At 37.5% G+C, this 26,812-nt stretch overlaps 1 protein-coding gene across 1 annotated transcript; it reads left to right on the top strand.

Moving 5' to 3' along the window:
• The first annotated feature begins 590 nt into the window (after positions 1–590).
• LOC140141982 (scyllo-inositol 2-dehydrogenase (NAD(+))-like) lies at positions 591–23,081 on the top strand. The gene is made up of 13 exons (XM_072163879.1): positions 591–634; positions 2,182–2,314; positions 3,117–3,201; positions 4,176–4,249; positions 8,841–8,900; positions 9,187–9,351; positions 11,977–12,107; positions 14,528–14,582; positions 16,327–16,428; positions 17,693–17,821; positions 20,493–20,594; positions 22,216–22,377; positions 22,922–23,081. The coding sequence occupies exons 2-13, from the start codon at positions 2,198–2,200 to the stop codon at positions 23,042–23,044; spliced, it is 1,305 nt and encodes a 434-aa protein (XP_072019980.1). The 5' UTR covers positions 591–634; positions 2,182–2,197; the 3' UTR covers positions 23,045–23,081.
• Positions 23,082–26,812: the final 3,731 nt, after the last annotated feature.

Genomic DNA, 26,812 nt, shown 5'->3' with positions numbered 1-26,812 from the left:
GGCTGTATATCCCAGTGATGTGTAGGCAACATATGGATACCAGTTAGCCTGCCCTCACTTATGCACACTGAGAGGTGTAACAACTTCCTCGTGTAACTTCCATATCCCCAGTCTCATACTGATAAAATACCAGGAGGTAGGCCCTACGTGGTGCTGACAATGAAGACACATCTAAAGGGGGAAGGGGAAGGGGTGCTTTTCTGTAGCGCCCTCCACATTTCACTTTATCCCAGCCCAAAAAACCTGGGGCAAAGCGGAACAACTTTTTCAAGTTACACCATCGCGTTTTTGATAAACTTAAAAAAAATGTCATTTGTTAGTTGGAGTCCTAAGGTGAGATTATAAACCTAACATTTTGCCTTGCCTTGCTTTGTAATCCTGTTTGGGCTGGACAAAATTTTTTGGCCCACTTTGCCCCGGTCTCCCCTATATTTGTATTCAATCTGATGCCGAAAAGGTCTAAAATTGGTCAGTGTATTTAAAGGTGGTGTGCGCCCTGATGCCTGCCCGATAAGACAAGCTGTGAATTACGAAGTAAACACATCAAGCCCGTCTCACTTCCTGAAATCGGAAGGTAAGTGTACATGTAATTGGGTCAGAATTTACCGGATTTCCTTGTTTTCTGGGCAGACGTGTAAGTAAATTGTTGTTCGTGTAGAAAATAATCAGGTGAGAAAAGTCAAGCAGTGCAAAGGTGCAGAATCCAATCATTACCAATGTCTATTATTCGCCAATTTGGGAAGCTTAATAACTTACATGACTTATTCATGTATTTTATTTATATTGTTGTACATAGTGATTTTCTCATGGTGTGGATATAGGCCTATAATGGATGATGCGTGATTTCCTGATAATTAACACGTAACACAGATAACTGAAAACATGGAGTAAAACGATATTGGAATTACAATCACAAAATAACATGATTTTAAAACACTAATCCTATCCATAACATAGGTATACTAGGTGAATTCAAATTTGACATCAAATTGCATCGTTTTATATATCAAATTAAAGCCCTTGAGTAAACTAAGCCAAAACTGAAAACCTTTTTTCATAGCACTTTCCGTAGCAAAGTTACATCTTGTCAAAGATTGACTTTCATCAAAAGATTCAGCTAGCAAAATTCCCTAAAACGGCATTTCGGGGTGTTTCTAGATCTTAGTCTCATGGCGATAGCAGCTTTTTTTAATGGAACTGCTATCAAAATCCTCTAAAATTCCATGTGCGACTTGATTATCACCATAAAAAATCATATATTTGGGTCAAGTGAAGTATAGAAAACATATTTATGTAGGTTTCCTTCACCCACCTATTCTCGAAAAAAAATCAAATTTCTATGTAAATATGCATTGTGTTGGGGCCCCGGTCTCGGCGAATTCGCTGACTAGTAAATGTGTTAACTAAGGTTTGCCTAGGTTACCTACATAACAGAGACTGCTGCTTTATTTTGAAAGTCATGTCTCTAAACAAAAAGTCAAGCCGTCTTTGCACAGAAACAAAAATATGTGTTTAACTCAACAATCTCCAAATCATAAGTGAAGTTGCGCAGCGGTAGACTGGCCCACGCACACGCTCCTCTCACATGCCAGTTGACCCAACAACAGCACCGACCAATCAGGGAATGGCGACGTAAAAGTGCGACACAAAAGTGTGTGCATATACATTGCTGTGGTGCCGCATCTCTCCGTCCCCATTGCCGAAATGCGTCTAACTTCCGCTGCATAATGCATACCACAAATGCAGATGCATCCACAATAACGAGGAAGAGAAGTGATGGGACAATTAATATGCAAAAAAAAGCGTCAATTAACAAAAGGAATAATTTGTGTTTCATTATAATGAAAGTCCGAAAATCAGGAATGTGCGTCCGGTTCAAATACAGCAACAAACTGTCTTGGGTCAATGTCCGTTCATCAGGTCATTTTCCCCCAGTTTGCCCCCCACTTTGGAGGCAAAACCCTCAGAAAATGCAGCGATTTTGCCCCCCCTGAAATTCACTTTGTCCCCCCCCCCAAATGCCCCCCAAAATTCCTGGTGCCGCCACTGGTGCCATATTGTTTATGTATCAATACTACATGTACCATTGAGTGTACCAACATGTTGGAAGTTCCGACTATCAATACTTTCGACAATCGATAATGGGCCTAATAATTTGTACCATTTCATATTTTATGGCAGACAGAAGTTGGTCACTATGGCAACGCACAAAACGGATAAAGCCGACAAACAAATAACAGTGATTGTGATTGGTGCTGGTAACAGAGGTACAGTCTATAGCAACTATGCGGTGGATTTCCCTGAACGGCTAAAGGTAAATAATATTGTCTCCTCAGCAGCCAGTTTTGTTCCACTCCCTCCACACATGTAGTGCAGATCAATAGTGCAGAGACCCTTGTTGATATATATTGCGAAATAAGAAATTCAAAAAGAGAAAAAAGGCCTACAGTCTATATATCTATATACCTCGAGTCACCGGTACTAGCTTTTAAGTTCAGAATTTGCTGTGTTGGATTAGCGTGCTTTCTTACATGTACATAATATGCGGCATGTTGATCGTGTGCGTAAAAATCTGTACACGCACCAAGTAATGCTAAGCTAATGCAGAACATGCTGAAGTTCAAAGCTAGTCACAGTGACTCGAGGTAGATATAGATCCCAGGGCTTATCACTGAACTTGACACCTATGTGTAATAATTTTGAAAAGAAATGACAAATAATTAGCCCAGCCCCACTTTCGTGATCCTAGCATCCTCTTTTTATGACATTTTTCAGTTGATATCCACGAAAAAAGCTTATTCTCAAAATTTCAGTTGATATCGATTTTGCATTTGTGAGTTATGTGTGATTATGTGTATTACACTGCTCCATATGCCACTGTTGTATTTCGATCTGGTATACCAGAACGAAATTCAAATTTGACGATATATTTGCTAAACGAATTAATCTGCAAGTTTTGGTGCATAAATATTATGTAGCTAGAGGTTTCCAGTGGTATAAAAATCTTTTTTTGAGAAAAGTAGGGGAATGAGGCTGTGGATCACAAAATGCCCTTTTAATGGCCTATAACTAATATTTGTGTCCAATATTTTTTCTTTTATTTTTTATCCATATAGGTTGTTGGAGTTGCCGATCCAAGGAAGTTCAGAAGAACCTTGATACAAAAGAACCACAACATTCCAGATGACAAAGTGTTTGAAGGTATACTATCAATTTATTTACATCTAACTTCCTAATAAACACCTTATTGTTCTTAATAAATGCCATCCAAGGATGGGAGGAGCAACTGCATAGACGGTCAACTTGGAGAAGCAAAAATATTGATATAAAATTGGATCAATTGAGCCCATATTTATTGGTTGAGTTTTATTAGACAAGATGTAGTTGAGTCCAATATTTCAAAATTCACAGCGAGACCAATCGATATTGGGTGTAAAGCATCCAATTTTATCATTATTATGTTGTGGATCCAATATTTTCACACACTTGGATTCATCAAAACATAATAATGGGGCAGTTCCGTAATTATCAACCAAATGGTCAAAATTTGAAACTCGTTTTTATCTCATATATATCTCAGTAATTTGACATTGCAGATAGTTAGTGCAAACTATTCTTTTGCTGAATCCACACAAATGGATGAGCAATTTGCTGCCAATTTCAAGAAAATCAGCAAATTCATTTTTTTTTCAATTTGTATGTCCGCAACGAAAAAAATGTATGTCCGCAACAGAGAACATTGAGAAATTTTGATCAAAAGATAAAGACTGAAACACACGTAACTCAAAAAGTTCACTTTCTGTTAATACGTCCGCAACGGAGGTGTTTTTGTGACCTGTCATGCCAACTGAGAATGGGATTGGAACTATATTTTCATGTTTTACACTTCTATTTATACGAGTTCAAAATCAAAAACCTCAATAATTTAGAAGTTCTGGGTCCTCAAAGTCTTCTGAATGTACGGCAGCAACAACGGAACTGCCCAATGAGTAATGAAAATTAATGGTAAATCAGCCTATTTTGTATATCCTGTTTCTACTTCGGGACAGAGTTCTCAACAACCAGGCTTGTTCTGCCTTGGAATGATCAGGCTGGTTATCAAAATATATGATTCAGTTTCTTATGTTCCAAAATTTGATACATTCCTGTCCAATTGGGTGTGTTCTTGATCACAGATTGGGAAGACGTAGTGAAGCAAGATAAATTTGCAGATGCTGTCATCATAGCCACACCAGATAGATGTCATAGGGTAGGTTGGGTGTGGGTGTGTGTCAGGGGGTGGGGTGCAGATGCTGTTATCATAGCCACACCAGATGGATGTCATAGGGTAGGTTGGGCGTGGGTTTGTGTCAGGGAAGTGGGGGTGGTGCTGATGCTGATGCTGCCATTATAGACACACCAGATGGATGTCATAGGGTAGGTTGGGTGGGTGGGTGTGTCAGGGGGGGGGCATGTAGTGCATATGCTGTTATCATAGCCACATCTGACGGATGTCATATGGTAGGTTTGGGTGTGGATGTGTGTGGGGGGGGGGTGCAGATGATGTTACCATACCCACACCAGATGGATGTCATGGGGTAGGTTGGGTGTGGGTGTGTGTCAGGGGTGGGGGGATTGGTGCAGATGCTGTTATCGTAGCCACACCAGATGGATGTCATTGGGTAGGTTGGGTGTGGGGGTGATCATGTGAGTGTGTATCAGGGGTGGGGGCTGCAAATGCCCTCCACAGGTTGAAGGCCTGGTGCAGAGTGTGGTCTTTTTAGGATGGCCTTTCTTTTACTTTTATTTTTTTTAATCTGTGGGACAACCTTTTTGACAAAAATGGGCCATCTTTTCATCTGTCGGAGGTTCACTGTGGTCGGGGTGGGGAATTTTGTTGAGATTTACCACTTAGGCTATTTTGGTGTCTGTCGGTGTCGGGCGTGATATTTTTGTGTTGCGGATTTGGGAAAATGGCTCGGTCTAGCTGGATTTTGCTAATGGGTGCGGGGATTTTTAGATGAACTATGAATGTTATAATTATAATGGCCTTTTTAGAAGCTGACAGAAAACTGGTTTATTGAAAAACATTGCCAAAAACAATTACAAAAGACTACTCCTAATTCCAGAAAAATACAGCAAAAATTATTTGGGATTAAAAAAATATTATCAAATTCTGCCAAATGAAACATAGCTCAGTTCTAATCATTCATTTAGTACTAATTGGAGATGAAAAGAAAATGTTCGCAATTTTACTAATTACTTGAAAAAGGAGTGCATTTTAGGCATGTTTTCTAACAATCAAGTCACAAAAATCTAAGACTTGGAACAAGTTTAAGCATTCAAAATTTGGAATATATACCAAAATTTTGCTTTAAGTTTCACTTTTTTGTGTAACTTTAATTAAATTATTGGTTATAAGAATGAATGTCTTTCCAAAAATTAGGATGTATAAATTCAAATTAGACTTAGTACAAGTCTTTAGACTTGATTGTCACTTGCTTACTTGCTTGCTTATTTCGGGTGGTTTTCCCGAACCACGGCAGCTCTCCATATCCTCCTGTCCTGCATCACCGTTCCCAATTCAGATGCTTCCAGTCCGGTGTCTTGCTTGAGTACATCCTTGTTCCATGTTTGGGTGCCCAGTTTATCAGGTTGGCGACATGTTCACACTTGCTCCTGAAGCAGTGGCCAGCGAAGCGTGTTCTCTTTTCTCTGATCTTCTCTGAGAGCCTTGGGAGGTCTCCATATAACTCTTTGTTGCTTATGTGCTGCTTCCAGTGGATGTTGTACACTGCCCTAAGCATACGGGTGTAACAGCCATCCAGCTCTTTAGATAGTTTGAGAGTTATATGGTCCAGGCTTCACATCCATACGTTAAGACAGACTCCACTGTTGCGCTGAAGACCCGCAGTTTGAAGTTCTTTGGTAGAGCAGACTTCCAGATCTTACTTAGGCTGTTGCATGCTCTCCAAGCGGCTGCCTTGCGTGTTTTGACATCATGCTCTGTGCTAGCCATCCATGCTCTGAGGTATTTGAAGTCTTTCACCTCATCTAACTTTGTACCATTATTTGTGCTGATGTTAACTTGCTGATTTTGGTTAAAAGACATGAACTTTGTCTTGGTGGCATTCATCTTTAAACCGACTCTTCCGACTGATGCTTCTACCCTTTGTAGCAGTTCCTGAGCTTGTTTTATTTCTTCTGACAGTAGGGCGATGTCATCAGCGAAGTCTAGATCTGTTACCACTTCTGGCCCAACTCTTCTGCTCTTTCTCCTTTGTCACAGCATGTAAAAAACACCCTAAAATGCACATTTTTGGCCCTTTGTTCATACCTTTGGTCAAATAGTGAAATTGAACTTGCTAGTTAGGACTTACAGGATTAAGATTTAGCTTCGTTTCATATGGCAAAACAGGCCAATTCTTTTTTTATTCAAAAAAATTAGTGCTGTATTTTTCGGGAATCAGGAGTAATCATTAATTCAATTCAGCAATATTGATCATCACAACCATAAGGCCTAAAAAAAATTGTTTGATTGGCGTAACATAAAAAAAAGTAGGGTCGGTCGGTTGGCAATTAAATTTTTTTTTTTTAACACACATTTTATGCTGTAAATTGCTTTTTTTCTTTCTTTTTTTAATTTTAGGTTTTTTTCCAAAAAATGAGAAAAAAAGTCTAGGGGTCAGGTTACGCCAATCAAACAGGCCTAATCAGTTTCCTGATAAATTTCACTTCAAGCAGAACAATTTTAGCAATATAGCTTTTGTTTTGGAGGAGAAAAGAATCTAAATCTATCAAAATATAACAAATATTTCCCAAACTCCACAAAGGACACATGGTCATCTATCACACTATAAGCATTATTTACCAATACCAAATTATTTGGAATTAAATTTCAATTAAAATATTGCCAGTATTTCTTTTAAAATTAAGAATTATTCATTACTTTTATTTAAAAATATCTTTTGAAACTTAAAAATACAAGTATCAGTGGGTCATATCAACACCTGCAAAGTACAATGTATTATGAAAGCACTGAACTTTTTACCAGGAGTGCTTAAAGGTTAATGACTGCATGTGATCAGTTGATTTAGGGAATTGTGTATATCTAAACATATCCTGAGGTCCAAAGCACAATGTTAAGATATTTCGCAATAACCCAAAAATAACTGATGCAAAGTCATTGAGGGAACGAATAGCAACAGTGCAACAATGCACAATATTTTTTGTGGGACATAATTAAGAGCACATCAGACATATCAAATTGCATTTTAAGTACAAGGAATGTCCTTCTGATATCAAATAATTTTTTTAATTCGCGGTATAATACAAATTACGGTCCTCGAAGTGAACTTTATAAACAGCCCTCGAATTAACCCACGGCACCCATGGCATTTTGCCGTGGGTGCCTATCCTCACTGCTGTAAGGCCCTCAAAATATGTCCTTTGCCCAAGGCAGTCACTAGCTGTGCCCTCTAATGAAGTTGCCCTGCCCCTTCATTATAAAATCATCTATCTAGATGTTTTGTGTGTTTTCTTCACTTTTGAGAAATTGCCTTGGTGCCCTTCTCAAATTTTCAACAGTTGCCATGATGCCCTCTTGAAATATTACAAACTGCCATGCTGCCTTGCCTTTTCAGTGAAAATCCAAGGCAATTATCAACTTGCCCTAAAAAAGTTGCTGTGCCCCTTCAGATCCTTAATTCGAGGGCTGTGTATAAATCTAATGATATGTACCTAGATTGTATGTGCTTGGTAGGAGGGGAAAATTTTGACCTTTTGTGTTAAAAAGTTTTTCCCCCAAAACACCAATTAGAGAAATATTTTAGGTCTTCAAATACAGCACATAATGGCTTGTGTTTTAGTTCATCAAAGTACCATTATTATCAGTGTAAAATTTAGAATTTTGTAAAAATAATTTAAGGGGCTCCGCTTGAGCAAATATTCCAATAATGCTTTAAATATGAATAATATTTGAAAAAGCTGATACTATTACCTTTATATATTTATGAACTTGATAAAATAGTCCTTCAATATCTATATACATTTTATTCTTATAAGATAAATTATGTTCACAAAATGGTCAATTTTGCTACCATCATGGGATCATTTTTTTTCTTCAAGTCATAGTATATATTTAGGCCCAATGTTTGTGAAGGTTGTACATGTAGAAAGAAGAAAAAAAAGTATCACAGCATAAACAGCTGTTATCATTATGCTAAAGCTGACGGATTGGTGTCTGGGATGGTCCAATTTTCACAAAATCACCCCCAGACTGATGTAATGCTTTAAATTCAAACCACACATCTGCACCCCCCAAAAAAGGTCCAAATTCTGGGAAGGTCCATTTTTCACAAAATCACCCCCGTCCCCCCTGGAAAAATGTCCACTTTTTCCAAATTCACACCCACCCTAAAAATCCAGCATTACAGGCCTGCTGGGATGTGAGGCCAGAGTGCATTCCATGTGTGAGCTGACTAACAAGGTCAGATCTTGGTTTTTGAAATCCAAGGTTGTGGGATTTAACAGAGCGGCGGGGAACGTCAAGTTTAGTAGTGACGTCAATACTTTTTTGCGGTTGCACCGCAAGCATGCAGACAAACCGCTGTACGCGTGTGTGTACACTCAGCGCGTTTAACTTTACGCGCGAAATCCGATACTGCGGCGAGCGAAATACGCACGTACGTCACTTGAGGTAAACCACATTATAGTGTCAATCAAACAAGATGGTTGAGTACATGTAGGTACAATGACCATCCACAGGCATATCATACAACATATTACGACAAAAATATATTACAGGTTGTAAAAATACAAAAAACATTAATTAATACCCACCTTGGTTTATTTCCCCATAGGAACCAGCTATACAATGTGCAGATAAAGGATACCACATACTACTGGAAAAACCCATGGATGTAAGTAAAGAGATCATTAAAACCCCATATATATATGGGCACTACCAGTGGGCAGCCTCAAAGAACTATTTTGATTGGTTAGGGCTATATCATGTATTTAGCCAATCAGAGATATGGTAAGAATAGTCTGAAGGGCTGTAGGAGAAAGAATAAAGAATTCCAAAATTTGATTTTTTTTTATGAGAATGTCATCTTTAAAGGCCTATAGCTCAAAAACATGTCTGGCGACTTCTTCCGGGTTTTATTTCTCAATGAATACATGTTTTTCTCATTTTCATGTTCTCAGGTTACAGCCGCAGGCTGCAAAGCCATCGTAGAAGCTGTGAAACGTAACAACGTTCTTCTTGGTGTGGGCCATGTACTGCACTACTTCCCACCAGCGATGACCATCAAACGACTCATTGATGAGGGCGCTATTGGAGAAGTCATCAATATACAACATCTTGAACCTGTAAGTTGTTGGGAAAGGCTACATGTATATAATTTCATGTTTGTTTATGAGTGCAACCTTAACCTTTTGAATTTCAAGGTTATAATATATATAAATAAAATGACATTACTAAGCCCTGCTTTGCCTAAATCCAAAATGAATTGAAACTTTCTCCAAGTGTAATGAGATCTTTGATGAAGGTTCAAGCTCCATCATTAGCAGCTGTTTAGTGTTGTGCAACCCACTTGAAACTGAAAAGTAAAAATATTATGTTCCAGTCTATGGTGCTCTCCTCTGTAGCACTCAAGGAGAATAATTAAAAGCTCCCCTGCAAATTTCAAACGTCAAAGCCTGCTTTTCCATTTTTTTTATCCCGTGTTAGTTAGTTTTAGTTAGAGAATATTAATTTTAGTGTGAATCCTTTTTTACTTAATGCTTCCTCATCAGGTTGGTTGGAATCATTTTGCTCACTCATATGTCCGTGGTAATTGGCACAAAGAGGCTGATTCAAGCTTTTCCTTGCTAGGCAAATGTTGTCATGATGTTGACCTGATCAAATGGTGGATGGGGAAAAAGTAAGGGCATTTGCTAATACCATATTTGTGACACGATCTGGTCCATGGGGGCCAAAGGCGGCAAAATTTTAACTGAGATAAAGGTAAAAATATGGAGTAAAAAAACAATAAAATACATAAGAAAATAGACATCAAAAAACTTCGTACTTTAGAACCAAGTATGCTAGACCTTTGGTGTTTTCAGTATATGTAATAAATACAGTAACTCAATTTTCAAAAATGCCTCCTTTGGCCCCCCATGGACCAGATCGTGTTCTATTAACCACCCATCCTGTCAATTTAGCCGATTTATAAAGGTTTTATAAAGGTAACTCGGAGTTACCTGCATGACTTTGGCGGGCTATTTTGAAACAGTCATAGTTGCTACATGCAGGTATCTCTTTTGAAAATCCTAAAAAGGGTATAGCAGTCGCTGATAGGATATGTAGAACACAGATAACCTCTATTGAAATTCCTAGTATAGGAAGGTAGCAATTGGATACACTAAATAATTTCTTGCTTTGCAAGATGAAAACTCAGTGGGTGTTTAATGGAAGCAATATGTACATGAAAAGTTGAAGTACAGAAGGTGAAATTTGGCATGTGCTGCCATTATAATATAGTATTGTTTATAGTTGCCAGCATAGATAAACTTGGAATGTGGTGTCTGTCAGTGTCATCTGTCACTCAAAGTAGAGACATGCTATAATTGGCTGTCTTGATCTCATAAAATTATCTGATCACTTGAGCCAAAAGATACTCCATAATCCTGTTGGTATTATTCAACTTCTAATTAGGCCTAAAAATTGATTGATTGGCCTAACATAAAAAAATTATGGTAGGTCGGTCGGCAATTTAAAAAAACATTGTCACACATTGTAAGCGGTAAATTATGTATGAAAGGCCTTGGAACGTTTTTTTTGTTTTTTTTTTTTTACAATTTCATTTAATGTTTTTGCAAAAAAAATTAGAAGAAAGTCTAGGGTCTGGCCTATTTTAGGGTCGGTTGGGTTATGCCAATCAAACAATTTTTTTAGGCCTTACAATTCTTGAAGAAGCATAAGTTTTAACATGCGGTATAATAATAATTACTGAAAATCTCCATAATCCTGTGAGCTCCCAAGATGCAGTACCCTGGACAACCTGGATTATGTTACAAACCATTGCATATTTGGACTATTGCTGTAGAATATAACATTTGCATCCCTATTTGTATCACTAATGCTAACTTTACACTAACAATAACAATAAACACTCATCTAGTCAATATGTTTGTCTTTTTGCTTGTTATATCACTTTGAAGAGGAGAAAAGAAATCCAGAAAAGTTTATTCAGCTATGCTATGTTTTTGTTGTTGTTTAATGTTGCTGTTGTTATTGGTGGTGGTGGTGATGGTGATGGTGGTATTTAGTTGTTGCTGTTATGTGGACTATAGGCGGGTTTATTTTGTTTTGTGTTACTTGTACTGTGCAGTGATTGCTGAACCTTAGCATTGGCATTGAATAACAGACACCAGGGTTTCAATACAGCTGTGATGTTGCTTGAACCTGCAGTCTTAAGATTGTGATAAAATTTAAACGGATCTCTTAAGAATTTAGCATTTTAGGTTGAATGCAAAATTGAACAAAGAATTATATCACAGCTTAGTTGAGAATGGAACTGACCACCTAAAAAGTTGAATGCAATTTTAGCATAACTTTGATGAGAATGGAACTGACCACACCACCCTTAATTTGAATGCAAATTTTAAAATAGATCCCAATAATTTTAACAAATGAACATAATTTTTCACCAAGTTTGATGCCTCAAAAGAAAAGGGGCCAAGTAGAAAAAAAACTGATCACTTCTGGGAATCAAACAAATAAACAAAACCTGTAAATACCACTTTTACTTAAGTTGGATGCAAATTTCAACACAAATTTAACGATGCCGTAAACAATGCTCCTAACGTGGGGCTAGTGCAAGAAGTCCTATCTGCAATAGCTGCCCTATAAACATTTGACAATGTCTGCATTCTATATATTACACCTGGCAGCTATTGCAGATAGCTTCTTGTCCTAACCCCTTGATGTCTAAACTTAATTCCTACCAGGTTGGCTGGGGTCATTTTGCTCATTCGTTTGTGCGAGGGAATTGGCACAGGGAGGACGATTCCTGTTTTGTCCTGCTAGCCAAGTGCGGTCATGATATTGATCTTATTCACTGGTGGATGGGAAAACACAAGTAAGAATGGATAAGGGTAGTGATAGTATTAAAATGGCATGTATTAAACCAGGGCTGTCAACTTTTTGGAATTGCTAGGTGTGAGACAGTGTCGTACCGGGGCGGAATTATTTTTTGCCGACTACAATGTTCATTTTCACCCATGATTATTTGAGCCACGGCGCTTGAGAATCTAAAAAGTGGGGCGGGGGTAGGGACAGCAAATTATTTTACGATGCATGAGTTGCGTGAGATTTACTACCTAGGCGTGAGATTATACTACCTTGGCGTGAGACTGTGAGAAAATGACCGAATGTGTGAGACTCACGGCCAATGTGTGAGAGTTGACAGCCCTGATGAAACCTAATGCTAAAAGTGTTTTTGGTTACTGGATAAACAAAAAAGTTGGAGTTCTGCCCTGAGTTTCGTCCCCAGGACCCCTTCCTTGCGTGCCAAGCACTCCATCAGCGAATGGTAGCCATGGGTATTTCGCTGCATGGCCCAGCCAACAAAACCGTGCATATATGAGTCGGGGTGATTGCGTCAACTCACCACGTGGTATGCATGCTTGCATGTGCAGTGGTTTTGTTTGGTAAGATTTATAGAGTTAGGGTTAAGCAAGGCCTCAATGCATGGAAATATAGGCGTATTAACCCTATAATGCTAAAAGTGGTTTTGGCTATGGAATGGAAAGAAGGAACAAAAAAAGGAGAGAAGATGAAGAAAGAAGTTGAGTTTTCCATCTGGTTTAGACTCCAGGACCCCTTGCGACTTGCATTCCATGGCAACTGGTAGTCACAGGTGTTTCGTTGGCCAATGAAACTGCATATATATGAGTTATACTCACCGCATAGCATTGGTTTTGCTTTGTAAGGTTTTGTATGATTTTATAGAGTTAGGGTTTTAATATTGATGCATGCAATATACCATTGAGGGTGTATTATAGAGGTTTGCTGACTCATGTGGGTAGCTGTGGGTAGCACTTGTGTGTGCGAGTGACCATTCCTGACCCTAAGTTACCTCAAATGGATAATTGATTACTGATCCATTAAAAGTATGCTAACAAGTCTCTGGAGTATTTTTGACCTTTGTGATCAGATGTCATGAGCTATACTATAGTTTGATCAGCTAGTAATCAGCGAGCTTTATCACAGATTAATATCAATACATTGTATTTTGAGAATTTTCTTGTGACATCTTGCAAGACACATCACAAATTATTGATTTTAGTCTATTGTCTACTTTCCTTAACACACAAATATAGACCAGACAGATCAACTATATCACTTTTAGTGTGGGTCCACTTTTCGGCATAGTGGTAAAAGCCTAACAATACCCGCTGAATACAAGCTGATCAAACTATAGGACTTGCATAGTATTATAATAATGAGTGGCACTTGTGATAGGGAGATCAAGTTCAGGTGCAAAATGCAACATATACCATCGCTGCCCTGTGCAATATTTTTTTGGTAATTGATATTTTTATTTTTACTGATAGTGTTGTTTTACATTTTAGTGTGATATATATATTTATAATGATTTCAAGCTTTCAATACTGAACTCACATTATGTCCAGGTAGCAAATACTTAATGTATCTCATTACATAAAATAACAATAAAAATACACAAGGCAGCCATTTTGCATCTGAACTCTGCGTATTATATAGCATGTTTCTACTGAGAAGTTTCCTTTGTCATCCCAGTAGAATTTTCTAAATTTGAATTAAATCTTACTTTTACAACTTGCTACGTTGTGTCTGATACAACAGAGTAATCAGGCACTGTGCTGGTCAATGTGTTCATGTAATACTTAAGTTGATGACGACCAGGGATCTTCTTGATGGCACAGTCCCATGCATGAGATAAGTTGTGTCCACAGAATTAGAGAAGGAGAACCGGGACTCCCTATACCGCCACGTATAATTGCGCCGTCAGCTATGGGGAGAAAATTGGAGGTATTCGGGTCCTTGCCGACGGTGAGCGGAGACGAACGAAAACAATTCTGCATCACATCTGAAGCGTCTTGGTACTCGCGTGCAGGACGCATCAAGTGCGTCTCTCAAATGCGCCCATCATCCATGTCGCGCTTGCATGACAACAAATGCCTCGAGCGCATTCTGAGGGAAACCGAATACCCCCAATTTTTGCGCCATGCCTGTATCAAGATGGTGGGATCGAGTCCTGGTTCTCTGGTTTTAATTCTGTGGTTGTGTCTCAGATGCTTATAGCCCCCAGTTGGCTGATGAAGTCTGATGGTATCAGATACAACGTAGCAAATTGTAAACGTAAGTTCCAGTAAAAGATTTAATTGAAAAATGTGTGATTTTAATGACTGGATGACTGAAAATATTCACTATTTTGTCCATACCAGATAAACAATGACTCAAACAATTTAAATGATCGTAAAATGAACACAGTTATTCTGTTTAATTCTCTTTCAGGTGCCTCAAAGTGTCTTCGTTTGGTTCTCTAGCTCATTTCAACAAAGAACATAAGGTAGGATCATTCACAAGGCTATAGAATACAAATATTGACTGCTATGAGGGGCATGGTTAAAATTATTTGATAATTTGATAATGGTTAAAAGCATCGATTTTGGGAAGGCGAACGGCACAGATCATTGCAATCTGCGATTTCCGCGTAATTAGAGTGCGTAATATACGCACACGCAGAACTATGCCCGGGGAATAGTTACTTTTGCGGGCATAGTCAAAACTATGCCCGCTGTTTTAACCAATCAGATGACGGGAATCTTTAGATGAGGTATATAAAACAAAATAGTTTGATCTTTTGATTGACCATCAACGATGGGCGATCCTTATTATTGATGAAATTAATTATTTGACTATTGTTAATTGTGATAACATTATGAATCTTTGCCGGCCTGTATTGAAATTGACCAATATAAATTTAGCATTAATTCTGATTAATTAGTTAGTGCATTAATAACTAGCATGGAAGCAGCATCGATGGTCGATCCTCAAATAAAAAATAAATGGATCTGATGGTGCCTAAGGCAATCATATTAACCCTATGAGAACTACTTGCCGATTGGCCAAAATGAATATTCTGTCTAATTTTGAACCAATCCAATCAAGGAGGGTATTAATAAGATCATCTGCAAATGAAAGTTTGACCATAAATAATTCAAAGCCTAGTCATAATCAACCAATCAGAAATGCTGTTATATAACCAGTAGTGTCCAGTGGTTTAAAATGATATACAGTCATTTAAATCTGACACCCAAAACAAACAATATTTCAATAGAACATGAATATGTAATAATGTTCAGTTGTAAAAACCTGATCCAGCTACTGAATACATGTGGAAACTTGATTGAAACAATTGATATTTGTGACCCGCTCTGACAAAACTAGGAACAAGTCGCATTTTTGGCATTCCATGATTTGAATGAAAATGTAAGCACTAGACAATAAGGCCTAAATTGTTTTGATTGGTGTAACCCGACCGACCCTAAAAATAGGCCCGACCCTAGTCTATTTTTCTTATTTTTTGCAAAATTAAAAATAAACCACTAAAATTATAAAAAAGAAAGAAAAAAAGCATTTTACAGCTTAAAATGTGTTAATTTATTTAAATAGCATCAATACTTTTCAAGATATAGATAATTTTGTAAATGGTACCTTGCTATGTTTTCCGAATTTTCAGAATGCTATTCTGTGTAATAGGCTAATAGTTTCCTGCCTTTTACACAGGATTGAATAGGGATTATCATAGTTCAACTGTTATTTATTGATTAAATAAACCTTTTTTAATAAGTACTTTCAAGGATTTGAAAGTCCACTTAGTCCCACAGTCAAATAACATTATTAAGAATTCCCAAATTAGATTTTTTATGGGAATGTCATCTTTAAAGGCTATAGCTCAAAAACATGCCTAGCGACTTGTTCCTTGTTTTGTTGTAGCTGGTCACATTTATACTTCAATTGTGTAAATGAAGCATAATTTTATGCTGTGTACTTTTGAACACTTGCAAAAAATGACATCTTAATTCAAAATTTGAAAAAATCTTTGAAAAAAAAGCAAGAAAAAGAAAAAAATGCATTCCATATTTGAAACAGCCAAGAGCTCTGAGACATAGCATTGTTTTTTTAGCCTCATAAAAGTTCATGGCTGAACCAAGGATGCACTCAAGAGGATGCACAGATTTAATCAAAAGCACACTAAGATCAGATTGTGCCTCATATCTTGCATTTTATTTTGTTTGCATTTGTTGCAGCCTGAAGGAGCAGCATCACGATGCCTTGATTGCAGTGTGGAATCAAAATGTGCATACTCGGCAAAACAAATGTACCTTGATGGACCCTTTGGTGTGAGAATGGTGAGTTGTTATACAAATAGCTGCCATAAAGCTAAATTTACACTCGATATCATAGGTTTTGGGATATTGCTTGTGAAAAGCATTAAGCGATCTCTCTTGAAAAGTGATGCATAAATCCTAGCTTTTGTATTGTACCAGTTGTGGCGATCAAACTTGAGGTTGTTGGCATTGCAGACGACAGTTACATGCAAATTTGTCACCATGTGCTGAAGTTCAGCTTGTGCTGCATTGGCTTAGCGTGTACATAATGCGGAACGTTGATCGCACACGTAAAAGTATGTACGCGCACCAAGTAACGCTAAGCTAATGCAGAACACGCTGAACTTCAAAGCTAGTGCCGGTGACTCACGGTAGATATATAGACTATAGACAAGAATGCCCTCAAATTAAACAATGTTGGCCCCTTTAAAACAAATTTAGGAGCTAGTGCAACAAAAAGCCCAGACTGCATTTAGCGGCAATATAGACATTTAACAATTTCTGCATTCAATATTGTATAAATGTGACCTACTACCAAAAATTGAGTTGGTAGTTTTGAGATGGTTTTGGCTGTTGCGTTGGTGTTCTTTGATTCACACTCCACCTTGGTCTGGGGCGGACATTTTATGAATGAATTTAGAAGAGCAGCAACGACACCACTTGCATTACATTCCAGATGTTAAATCTACATCATATGCAAAATTTGAGGAAAAATGAACGAGTCCGTTTTATTTTAGGGCCATTTGTCTATAACTGGTCTTTACATGTAGCCCTATGGAGAGAGTGCCCGTTGAGGGCGCTATAACCCCCATTTCAGGAACAAAAATGTGATTTAAAAAAAACAGACACATGCGGATTTTCTAAAATTTTCAGAGTATGTAGTATGAACATGTAGAAACATAATCAAGTAGTTGCCCTACCTGCTCTTCTCCGAAAAAATAAAAAGTCCTATACCTCAATGATAATGAAACCTAGGTGACGCACCTGTTGAAGCCAAAAGTAGGTCTTCATGTGAATGGGGACACAATGGGCCATTCAGGTACTATTGGCTTGTACAGGACATGGCAAACAAAGAACATCAACTCAGCAGCCAGGATGTTTAAGGGAACTACCAACTTGCGACTTTATGCTCATTTCGTGGTAGCAGGTCACAAATCTAATAATTTTACAACAGGCAGCTATTGCAGTTGGGACTTTCTTAGACTTGCACTAACCCCTTGACTGTAATCTGACAATAAACTGTGCCAATGACATTGTGGTCAAATGTAAACCTCTTATTTTGTAGGGAAATGAAGGTTGGCCTGTAACAGCTGTTGTTGACAATCCTAATGTGGAAACAGTAACCGAAGCATTACGCACTGGTCCTTATGGTAAATGTGTCTACGATACTGACAATGATGTGTGCGATAATCAGGTGAGGCTGCTATGCATTCTTTTCTTTTGTTGTTTTGAGCTATAAAAAGTTTGGCCTTTGGTAGTATTTGATAATCATACTGTGGAAATGGTAGCAGATTTTTTACACACTGTAAAAAACAGTAAAGGCGATAAACCTGTGTTCACAGGCCGGTGTGCTCATCTCACTTTGAAAGTGATTGGGCCAGACTCCTCCATGTTGCTGCAGGGGTTCATTACACCTCTTGTACAGCGAGTCTGTTATGTTCCAATGTCAATGGTAGAGATATGATCGCATGTTAAAAGATCGGTTGTTCCATTTCACAAGCTGGTAGACAAGTGAAATAGTACTACAAGCCAGACCTGGATTTAGCATTTTCATAGGCATGGGCCAGGCTATAAAATTTAGGGCTCTTTAGCTATCCAGATCCACACTTTTGCTTAAAAAGTTACCTTAGCAGCGACGTAACTTGCGACACCATCATGGCGTCTTCATTCAGCGTAGTGTTTACAATCCTTGCACCCCCCGGCTATGGGCCTGAATCAATGACATGCATTAGATGGTTAGATGCATTAGATGCACCCTGCATAAATGCAGAAGGCAAAAAAAGTCCCCTTTTTTTACCCAAAAAGTCCCATATAGGTTTTTTATGCCTTTTTGGTCCAAAAATGTCCAAATCTGTCCCCCTCAGTCCAAAAAGGTCCAAATTTTGAAAAAAAGGTCCACTTTTTCAACCCCCCCAAAATAAATCCTGGCTACGGGCCTGCATTGATTTAAGTTTACTGACTGCATATCAGCTGTTTGGAGAGTATTATGAGAAAATTATTATCCTTAGAGGCACAGCTGTGATACATAATCCAAGGTCCATAGCAAAGCATGTACATTTTTCAACATACCCGGAAAACAGCAGATGCAAACTCATTCATAATTGAAACATTTCAACTTGACAAAGAATAATATTGCATTCTCTTAGAAATGAACTTATTTTATCACAACTTAGATTTGCACGGTAAAATTGAATGTATAAAAAATCCTGATCATGGTATTAAATTATTTTACAGCAGTGCAAAATCGTGTGGTGCATTGACCACATAATCCTTTGCTTTGTCACTCTTGGAGTTCATTGCTGGATATCCATTGGGCTAATCCAGTTGAAATCCATACACCCCTATGGAAGACATGACCTTAATCTCCCACACTGGGAGTGTGAATATCAAATGGGGTTACCTGAATGGGTGACTCCATTCAAAGCCTATGCCCCCTGTGTGGCAGATTAAGGTCATGTCTTCCATTGGGGGTGTATGGATATGAAATGGAATAAATAACCCATTGCAGTCATCTGTTTGTATGTTATTTAGATCCACATACTCATTGCCGCCGACAAGGGGGGGTAACCAGGGTCGTTACCCCGGGGTCCTAGGGGGCCCGTAAAAAGTGAAGAGAAGATACTTTACTATGGGGCATTAAAAGCCAAGAAAACGGACCTCAGGGGCCCGTAAAAGGTTCAGAATAGATATCTTGCAATTAAGGCATATTTTAAGTTATTTTACTATACGGGCCGACAAAGGTCTCTTTTCTTAGGCCTAAGGTATCTCTTCTTTGCTTTTTACGGCCCTCCGAGGTCTCTTTTTTTCTTTTATGGGTCCATTATATATCTTTTCTTTGCTTATTAAGGTTTTTTTACATACTCACTAAGGTCTCTTTTCTTTCCTTTACGGGCCTATGGTATCTTTTCTTTGCTTTTTACGGGCCCACTACGGTCTCTTTTCTTTGCCTTTACGGGTCCATTATAAGGTATGTTTTCTTTGCTCTTTTACGGCCCATAAAAACCAAACAAAAGTAACGGGCCCGTAAAAACATAGAAAAGAGACGTGCATTTTATATAAAAAATACAAGATAGCGTTTGAAGCACACACTCTAATAAATATTTCACTTGAATTTATTCTTTGCTTTTGCCAAAATGATCATCCTCGATATAATGAAATCTACGAGAAATCAGGGGAGTGCACAGCTTAATCGTGGGAACACAAATTGCAAATTTTCGCACGCTTTGCGCGCATTGTGCCCTACTGCCCTTCACTTTATTATGATCATTTACCATAAAATTGGCAATTTTTCCGCGCTTCGCACGGAGTTTCTTTCAATATGTCCAATCTGGGAGCAAAAGTCGCTAATTCTAATTACAAATTTTTGCGAGCTTGGCGCGCATAATTCACCGGTTCATACTTGGATCATTTTAGCTTCAAATTGGCTTTAAATTGGCAAATTTTTTACACTTCGCGTGGAAGTTGTTCAGAGAAACTTAATATGGGAGCAAAATGCTGTTCAAATTGCAAATTTGTGCTCGCTTGGCGCGCATTTGTCTCCTTCAATGTTCATATTTGATTATTGGCATCTAAACATGCTACTTTCGCTCCCGTGCCTGCAACATATGTTCAAGGATTTTACACCAACCTCCCTCCCCCATGTTACAAAGAAATTTATGCCACTGTTACCCCCCCCCCACACACACACACCCACACTTATGGAGTCCTGCACCGTCATCACTGATCAAAGGGGCCCGTGCGTTCACATTGCCCCCGGGCCCGTAATAGCTCTCGGCGGCACTGCACATACTGCGTCATATGTGGAGGTTATGAATATTCATGGTTAAAGTATTAAATCTGTCAACTTTTGTTTTTTCATTCTGCAGGTGGTTAATTTTTCTTTCAGTGAGGGTAGAACAGCCACATTATCCATGGTAGCATTCACAGAAAAATTATGCACAAGATCTGTCAAGGTGTTTGGAACGAAGGTGAGGAGGAGATAGAATTATTGGTAGATGACTTACACTTAAGGGATCGGATAGCAACATTTGCAATGTACTTTTTGTGGGACTTGAGTGCACATTAGACATATCGTATTGCATTCTGAATATGAGGAATGTCCTTCTGATATCAAGTAAATTGGTGATATAAAACCCATTTTATGGCAAATTATTAAAAATTGATACTTTTTTTTATTTTTCATATTTAACAGTCCTCAAAGTAAAATTTATAGATCTACTGACATGTACATAAGGGGGATATGTCGCTGGGAGGAAAGCTGACTATCATTTGAAAATTTTGACCTTTCGTATTGAAGATACATAACACATTTTTTCCCTTTTGGGGGAAATATGTAAATCTTTTATTCTTAAAGTCAAAATTTTCAAATGATCGTGGGCTTTTCCTCCCAGCGACATACACTTCAAGTAAATATCATAAATTTATAAATTTTACTTTGAGGACTGTTAAATATCAATTTTTAATAATTTGCTATAAAATTTGTATTACCGTATTCGTCCGAGTATAGTCCCACGTTCGAGTATAGTCGAGTATAGTCCCACCCCCCATTTTTTAAAAAAAAGGTTTTTTTTTTTTCGGTTTTGGAGTGTCCCTGGACCTAGGCCTAGATGCTAGGATCATTCATGGTTGACCTAAAAAAAATAAAATTTCAAGATGTTTTGTATTTTAATATGAAAATTGATAATTTGTATTCATGTCATACTCTATTAATGATTTCAAAATGCATTCAAATTCAATGCATTTTACTTTACTTTGAGGACTGCTAAATATGAAAAATAAAAAAAAAGTATAAATTTTTAATAATTTGCCATAAAATGGGCTTTATATCACCAATTTCTCAAAATATCAAAATTACTTGATATCAGAAGGACATTCCTCATATTCAGAATGCAATTCGATATGTCTACTGTGCACTCAAGTAACACACATCCTCATCAGAAGTAATCCCTAAGATGTTGTGATGGACTTGCCCTTTTGTTGACCATTATTAACGACTTTTGTATAAGGTTGGCAATTCCAGTCCTTGATCGCGATTTAGTTCTGGTGATTTCTTCTTGATCTGGATAGCCTCCCGCACTATACAGCATATGCAATAAGCTGTCTAATCCCACAATGAAGGTTTGTTAACCCCCTGCCGATCTAACATTACCTATGATTGGACAATTACATGATATGTTCACTTTAATAACCAATCAGAATGGAGCTTTGCAAATAATTCACCCCATTTTTGTGTGTGGTGAAATTATTCTAGCAATTATGATGCTGATTGGGCCAATTGATAATGAAAACTTCTTTTTGGCCAATCTACAGGTAGTTCTCATGGGGTTAAAAGGCTAATTGCATGTACATGTACATGTATGCTAAACAATTAAAAAGAGACAATGTAATGGGGTATTCCAGTTGAAATCCAGACACTATGGAAGACATGACCTTAATCTCATACACATGGGGTGTAGATTTCAAATGGAACCCCATTTTGAATTCACACTCCCTGTGTGGAAGAATAAGGTTATGTCTTCCATAGGTGTATGGATTTCAACTGAAATAGCCCAATGAGTGAGTTATTTTTTATTTCCTCTTTCCACTCAGGGTGAAATACAGTGTCTTAACTTCAATGAAGTAACCCTCTTTGATTTTGTGACAAGAAAAACCAGCAAATATCCGTTCATATCTGGGGCTCATGGAACACGTATGACCGGACATGGCGGTGCTGATTTCTACATCATGGATGCTTTTGTCAAAGCTGTTGCAGTAAGTTTGCTATATGAGTGTGAATAGTAGGGGTGGGGTGGGGTAGGAGTAGGGTAGGGAAGGGGTACGGTGGGGAAAGGGTAGGGAGAAGGTATAGGGATAGGACATGGTGGTACCGATCTCTATATCATGGATGCTTTTATTAGAGCTGTTCCAGTAAGCTATGAGTGTGACTACTCCCCATTCCAGAAAAATACAGCACTATTTTTTGGGGATTAAAAGATATCAACTTTATATTCAAAATGAAATATAGCTCAATCCTAATCATTCATTTTGGCAATAAAAGTTGAATTAAGGGCAAAAAACATGCATTTTTAGGGTGTTTTTCACCTGTTGTGACAATCAAGTCTAAAGACTTGTATGAAGTCTAATTTCAATTTATGCATTCTAATTTTTGGAAAAGACATGTTTCATTCTATAACCAATCATTTAAATAAAGTAACACAAAAAGTGAAAATTGGGGCAAAACCTGATGGTAAAAAATATTGAATGGGAATCTTTAATAGTAACTATCTTTGACTATTCATTTTGTTTTCTTTTTCAGAGAAATGATCCATCATTCCTTTGTACAGCAGCAAATACACTAGAGAGCCATCTGTTGACATTTGCAGCAGAAAAGTCAAGATTAGAGGGCAAAATCATCTCCATGGAAACCGATACATTATAATGGTATAAGGCGGTACATTTAATATAATATAGTATATGATATATATAAGGTGGTATATATTGAGAGATATAAGGTATAGTATATTTTGAGAGAATGGTAGTTTATGTACCGTAAAACCTCGTCTATAAGCATATAGATTGTTTTCCAGGAAAGCTAAATTAATACGAAACAGCCGTAAATATGACAATACAATACATTGGTTTTTACAATAGTACTTACTTGTAGATACTTGTATCGGTAATTTATTTGTTCAAACTCCTTAATGTTATGAGTTTGTCGACGGACGGCGCCTGTATTAATTTAGCTTTAATCTAAAGTACTCTATATGCTTGTAGACGAGGTTTTACGGTATCATATTGACATCAGTGGTGTAGCCAAGGGGTGAGGGCAGGTGCCCCCTGTGGAATATCTTGCCAAGTCTTGTGCCCTCTGTGCGATGCTGACGGCTGGAATTATTTATACTCTAATAAGGTTTTTATTTTACCAATTGCCCCCCGAAAGTCACCTTCCGCCCCCCTCTGAAAAAAATCCTGGCTACGCCACTGGCTGGCATACAAAACAATAGATTGTAGATTACTCATCAGAGATATCCTAGAATAAAGATGAACAATGGGCTATTCCAGTTGAAATCCATACACCCCCTATGGAAGACATGACCTTAATCTCCAACATAGGGAGTGTAGATTTCGAATGGAGCCATGCACCCATTCAGGTAAATCCAGTTGAAATTCACACTCCCTGTGTGGAAGATTAAGGTCATGTCGTGCATAGGGGGTGTATGGATTTCAACTGGAATAGCCCAGTTGGTACAAACAGCATTGTTTGGCTCACATGTAGGCCATATCTGCAATAGCTGCCCTATATATATATTTGATAACTTTCACATTCTACCTGTATGTTTTATATATTTAAAATTAAGATACTTTGAAACAGCAGCTATTGGGCTATTCCAGATGAATTCCGCACCCCCCCTATGGAAGACACTTCTGGAATTAGGGGTCAAATCAACAGCCGGAATTCACCCCTCAGCAAAACCCCATGGAAGACATAACCGAATTTGTACAATTTACAAATTTACCTGCTGGAATTTTGCTATATCAATTTAGACACATCCAAAAGTAGGGGTGAAATAGACAGCCAGAATTCACCCCCCAGAAAAACCCGTATGGAAGACACAGCTGGAATTGGTACAATTTTTTATTTACCTGCTGGAATTTTGATACTACAATTAAGACACGTCCAAAATGGACAACCGGAATTCAACCCTAGCAAAACCCCTATGGAAGACAAAACCGAATTTGTACAATTTATTGATTTATCTGCTGGAATTTTGATGTTGAATTTGGATATCAAAATAAATATTTTCAAACCTCAGCACCCAGTCGAAATTGATACAATTTACCTACTGAAATTACTATAGTTTGATTTAATAGACCATCTGAGCTGAATGGACCGTGAAAATGAGATGACTAGGTGTTGCAGTATTAAGGGACTGTGCAATAATTATGAGCCCCCGATAAAATTTCTGAATGGCCTGCCAAAAATGCTTGACCCCCCTCTCGGACTCGGCCTGCCAAAATTGCTTGACCCTCCGCTCGGCCCGCCAAAAAATCTTTGCCCCCGCCTTTGCATATGCCACATTTTTTGGATCCCAATTGGCAAACCTTAATTATGGTCTAGATATATGTTGCGAGTGCAGAGAGCAGGAAAATTAGCATATTAAAGCATTTCCGTACTGTTTTCCTTTTTAGAGTATTTTATTTAAAAGGGGGCCCATGAATGTGTTCCAAAAAGCTAAAAGCTGATTTAGCTAGCTGCTTGGGATTTTTATACTGAAATTTCACTGGCATTGTATAAACACATAATAACAAAAACACATCCTGTCATGAGACCATTGATCAGCAGTATATATGGCGATAGTATACCGGGATACCCGGGATGGTATAGGGCTGAGTATGTTTAAAAATAGAAATACATAGGCTTATAAAATTAAATGAAAATCATAAAATAATAAATGAAGGCATAATAAGTTTAATGACTTAATTAATAATTAATTAACTTTTAATATTATTTTTAAAAGACATTTTAAAACTAGTCAAAACAAAACAAACCCCCAAAACATGTTTTTGTTCCATTTGTTCAGTGTAATTTTCAACAACTAGTTATAAATGTCCCGGATAAATGTGCTTGCACTCTGAAAATGAAGAAGCCTTTTGGTTTCAAGAACAGAAATTTGCAAAAATATAATGCCACATAAATTTACACTTTATAATATTATTTATAAATAGAAAAGACCCACACCAGTGAACATGGTGAGGTGTAAACCGAGACACACTATTACATAACCCCATAGACCATGTCTGATATACCAGTAGCCTATGATAACCTTGACCAGTTGGTCCACTATAAATGCATAGCAAGTACTGTTGGAGTTTTGTGTCTTCTACAGAAGCTATGCTTTTATACCACAGCACATATTCTCATTCACTCTTATGATTTTCAACTGGCTATCATTTTAGCCTTGTGTAGGCTCATGAGCTTGCAACATTTTTATTTTCACTGGTTTACTGATTTTAGACCTTATTATTTTTTCTTAATTCCCATTCTTTGTTGCTAATAGATTTACATGTAAAAAAGCAAAAAGCATGGAACTTGCTGAAATATGAAAAAAAAAAGAAACTTGAAATTCAACACCATGATCAAATATTTTTATATCAAAAGTTGAGAACAAAATCCACCATTCATCATTTATTGGAGATCGGTCAATTTGAAACCAGGCGATTCTTAGCTGTAAAGTTTGATGGTAGTGAACTTGCCTTTTTATTGAAGTTTTTTTAGTTGCTCTGAGCTGAGGCGAATATACCTCTCCAGCTTGTTTGAGTTATTTGCTACTGAGTTCATCTATTTAGATTTACCACTAGTTTTTTATACTTTTAGTTTTCAGTGCTGTTTAATTTAATATTTTGTTATCAGTGCATATCATTGTAGTACAATACATTATTGTGAAATACTTCAATGTACTATTTTACAACGTAATGTTATATACGTCAAATTCACATTCAAATATTTCACAAGTTTATTGTGATTATTTTTGTTCTTTCTAACATATTGTTCTTCTGTATATTCACAGATCTAGAATTTGATCTTTCATGTAGGCCTATTCACTGATTTTTTTTTTTATTTTTTTCCCAAGCTCAACCAAAGAAATGAGGAAAACCATGGGAAAACATAGTCATGCGAGTGCAAACAAAAATAGCAAATACAACATTCTCAGTGGCGTACTTAGACTGCCTTCTTTGTTTCTTTCCTTTTCTCTTCCTGTTTTTGCCACCCCCATTTTTTGCCATATGGTATGCCCTCCCCCACAGTCGGGAATCAAAAACTAATTATATAAGACTTCATCGATCTTTTGGGTGGTTCCCTCAAAACAAAGTGTAGGGCCTATGTCAAGAGACATACATGTAGCCATGAAATGCTTACATTTTTTACAAACATTAAAATTGAGTGTTTTTACTGCTCCCCCCAAAAAAAATAGTTAATTTAATAGGATGTCATCAATGTTTTTGATTGTTTCCTATTTATTTCAAAAAATAAAGTCTCACCAAAAATGTGTGACGGAGATGTACAGCCACCTTTACCCCCATTTTGCAACTCCCTCTCACCCAATGACCATCATTTTTGTTTTACTGAACTTCTTCTCACCCAATCATGACCCCCTTTTTGTTTTCCTGTCACCAAAAGACCCCCCTTTTTAAAAACAATTTTTGA

The sequence above is a fragment of the Amphiura filiformis genome, chromosome 20 (genome assembly GCF_039555335.1).
Source record: "Amphiura filiformis chromosome 20, Afil_fr2py, whole genome shotgun sequence".
Taxonomy (NCBI): domain Eukaryota; kingdom Metazoa; phylum Echinodermata; class Ophiuroidea; order Amphilepidida; family Amphiuridae; genus Amphiura; species Amphiura filiformis.
The sequence above is the reverse complement of the archived record's forward strand: the minus strand, read 5'-3'. Positions and strand labels throughout refer to the sequence as shown.

What these genes read in the sequence shown, in the direction of transcription:
- LOC140141982 (XM_072163879.1), top strand. Translation starts at nt 2,198, where the DNA reads ATGGCAACGCACAAAACGGATAAAGCCGACAAACAAATAACAGTGATT. An exon ending in ATATACAACATCTTGAACCT is followed by an intron (nt 9,352 to 11,976) that starts GTAAGTTGTTGG and finishes AATTCCTACCAG; the next exon opens with GTTGGCTGGGGTCATTTTGC. An exon ending in ATTTCAACAAAGAACATAAG is followed by an intron (nt 14,583 to 16,326) that starts GTAGGATCATTC and finishes CATTTGTTGCAG; the next exon opens with CCTGAAGGAGCAGCATCACG.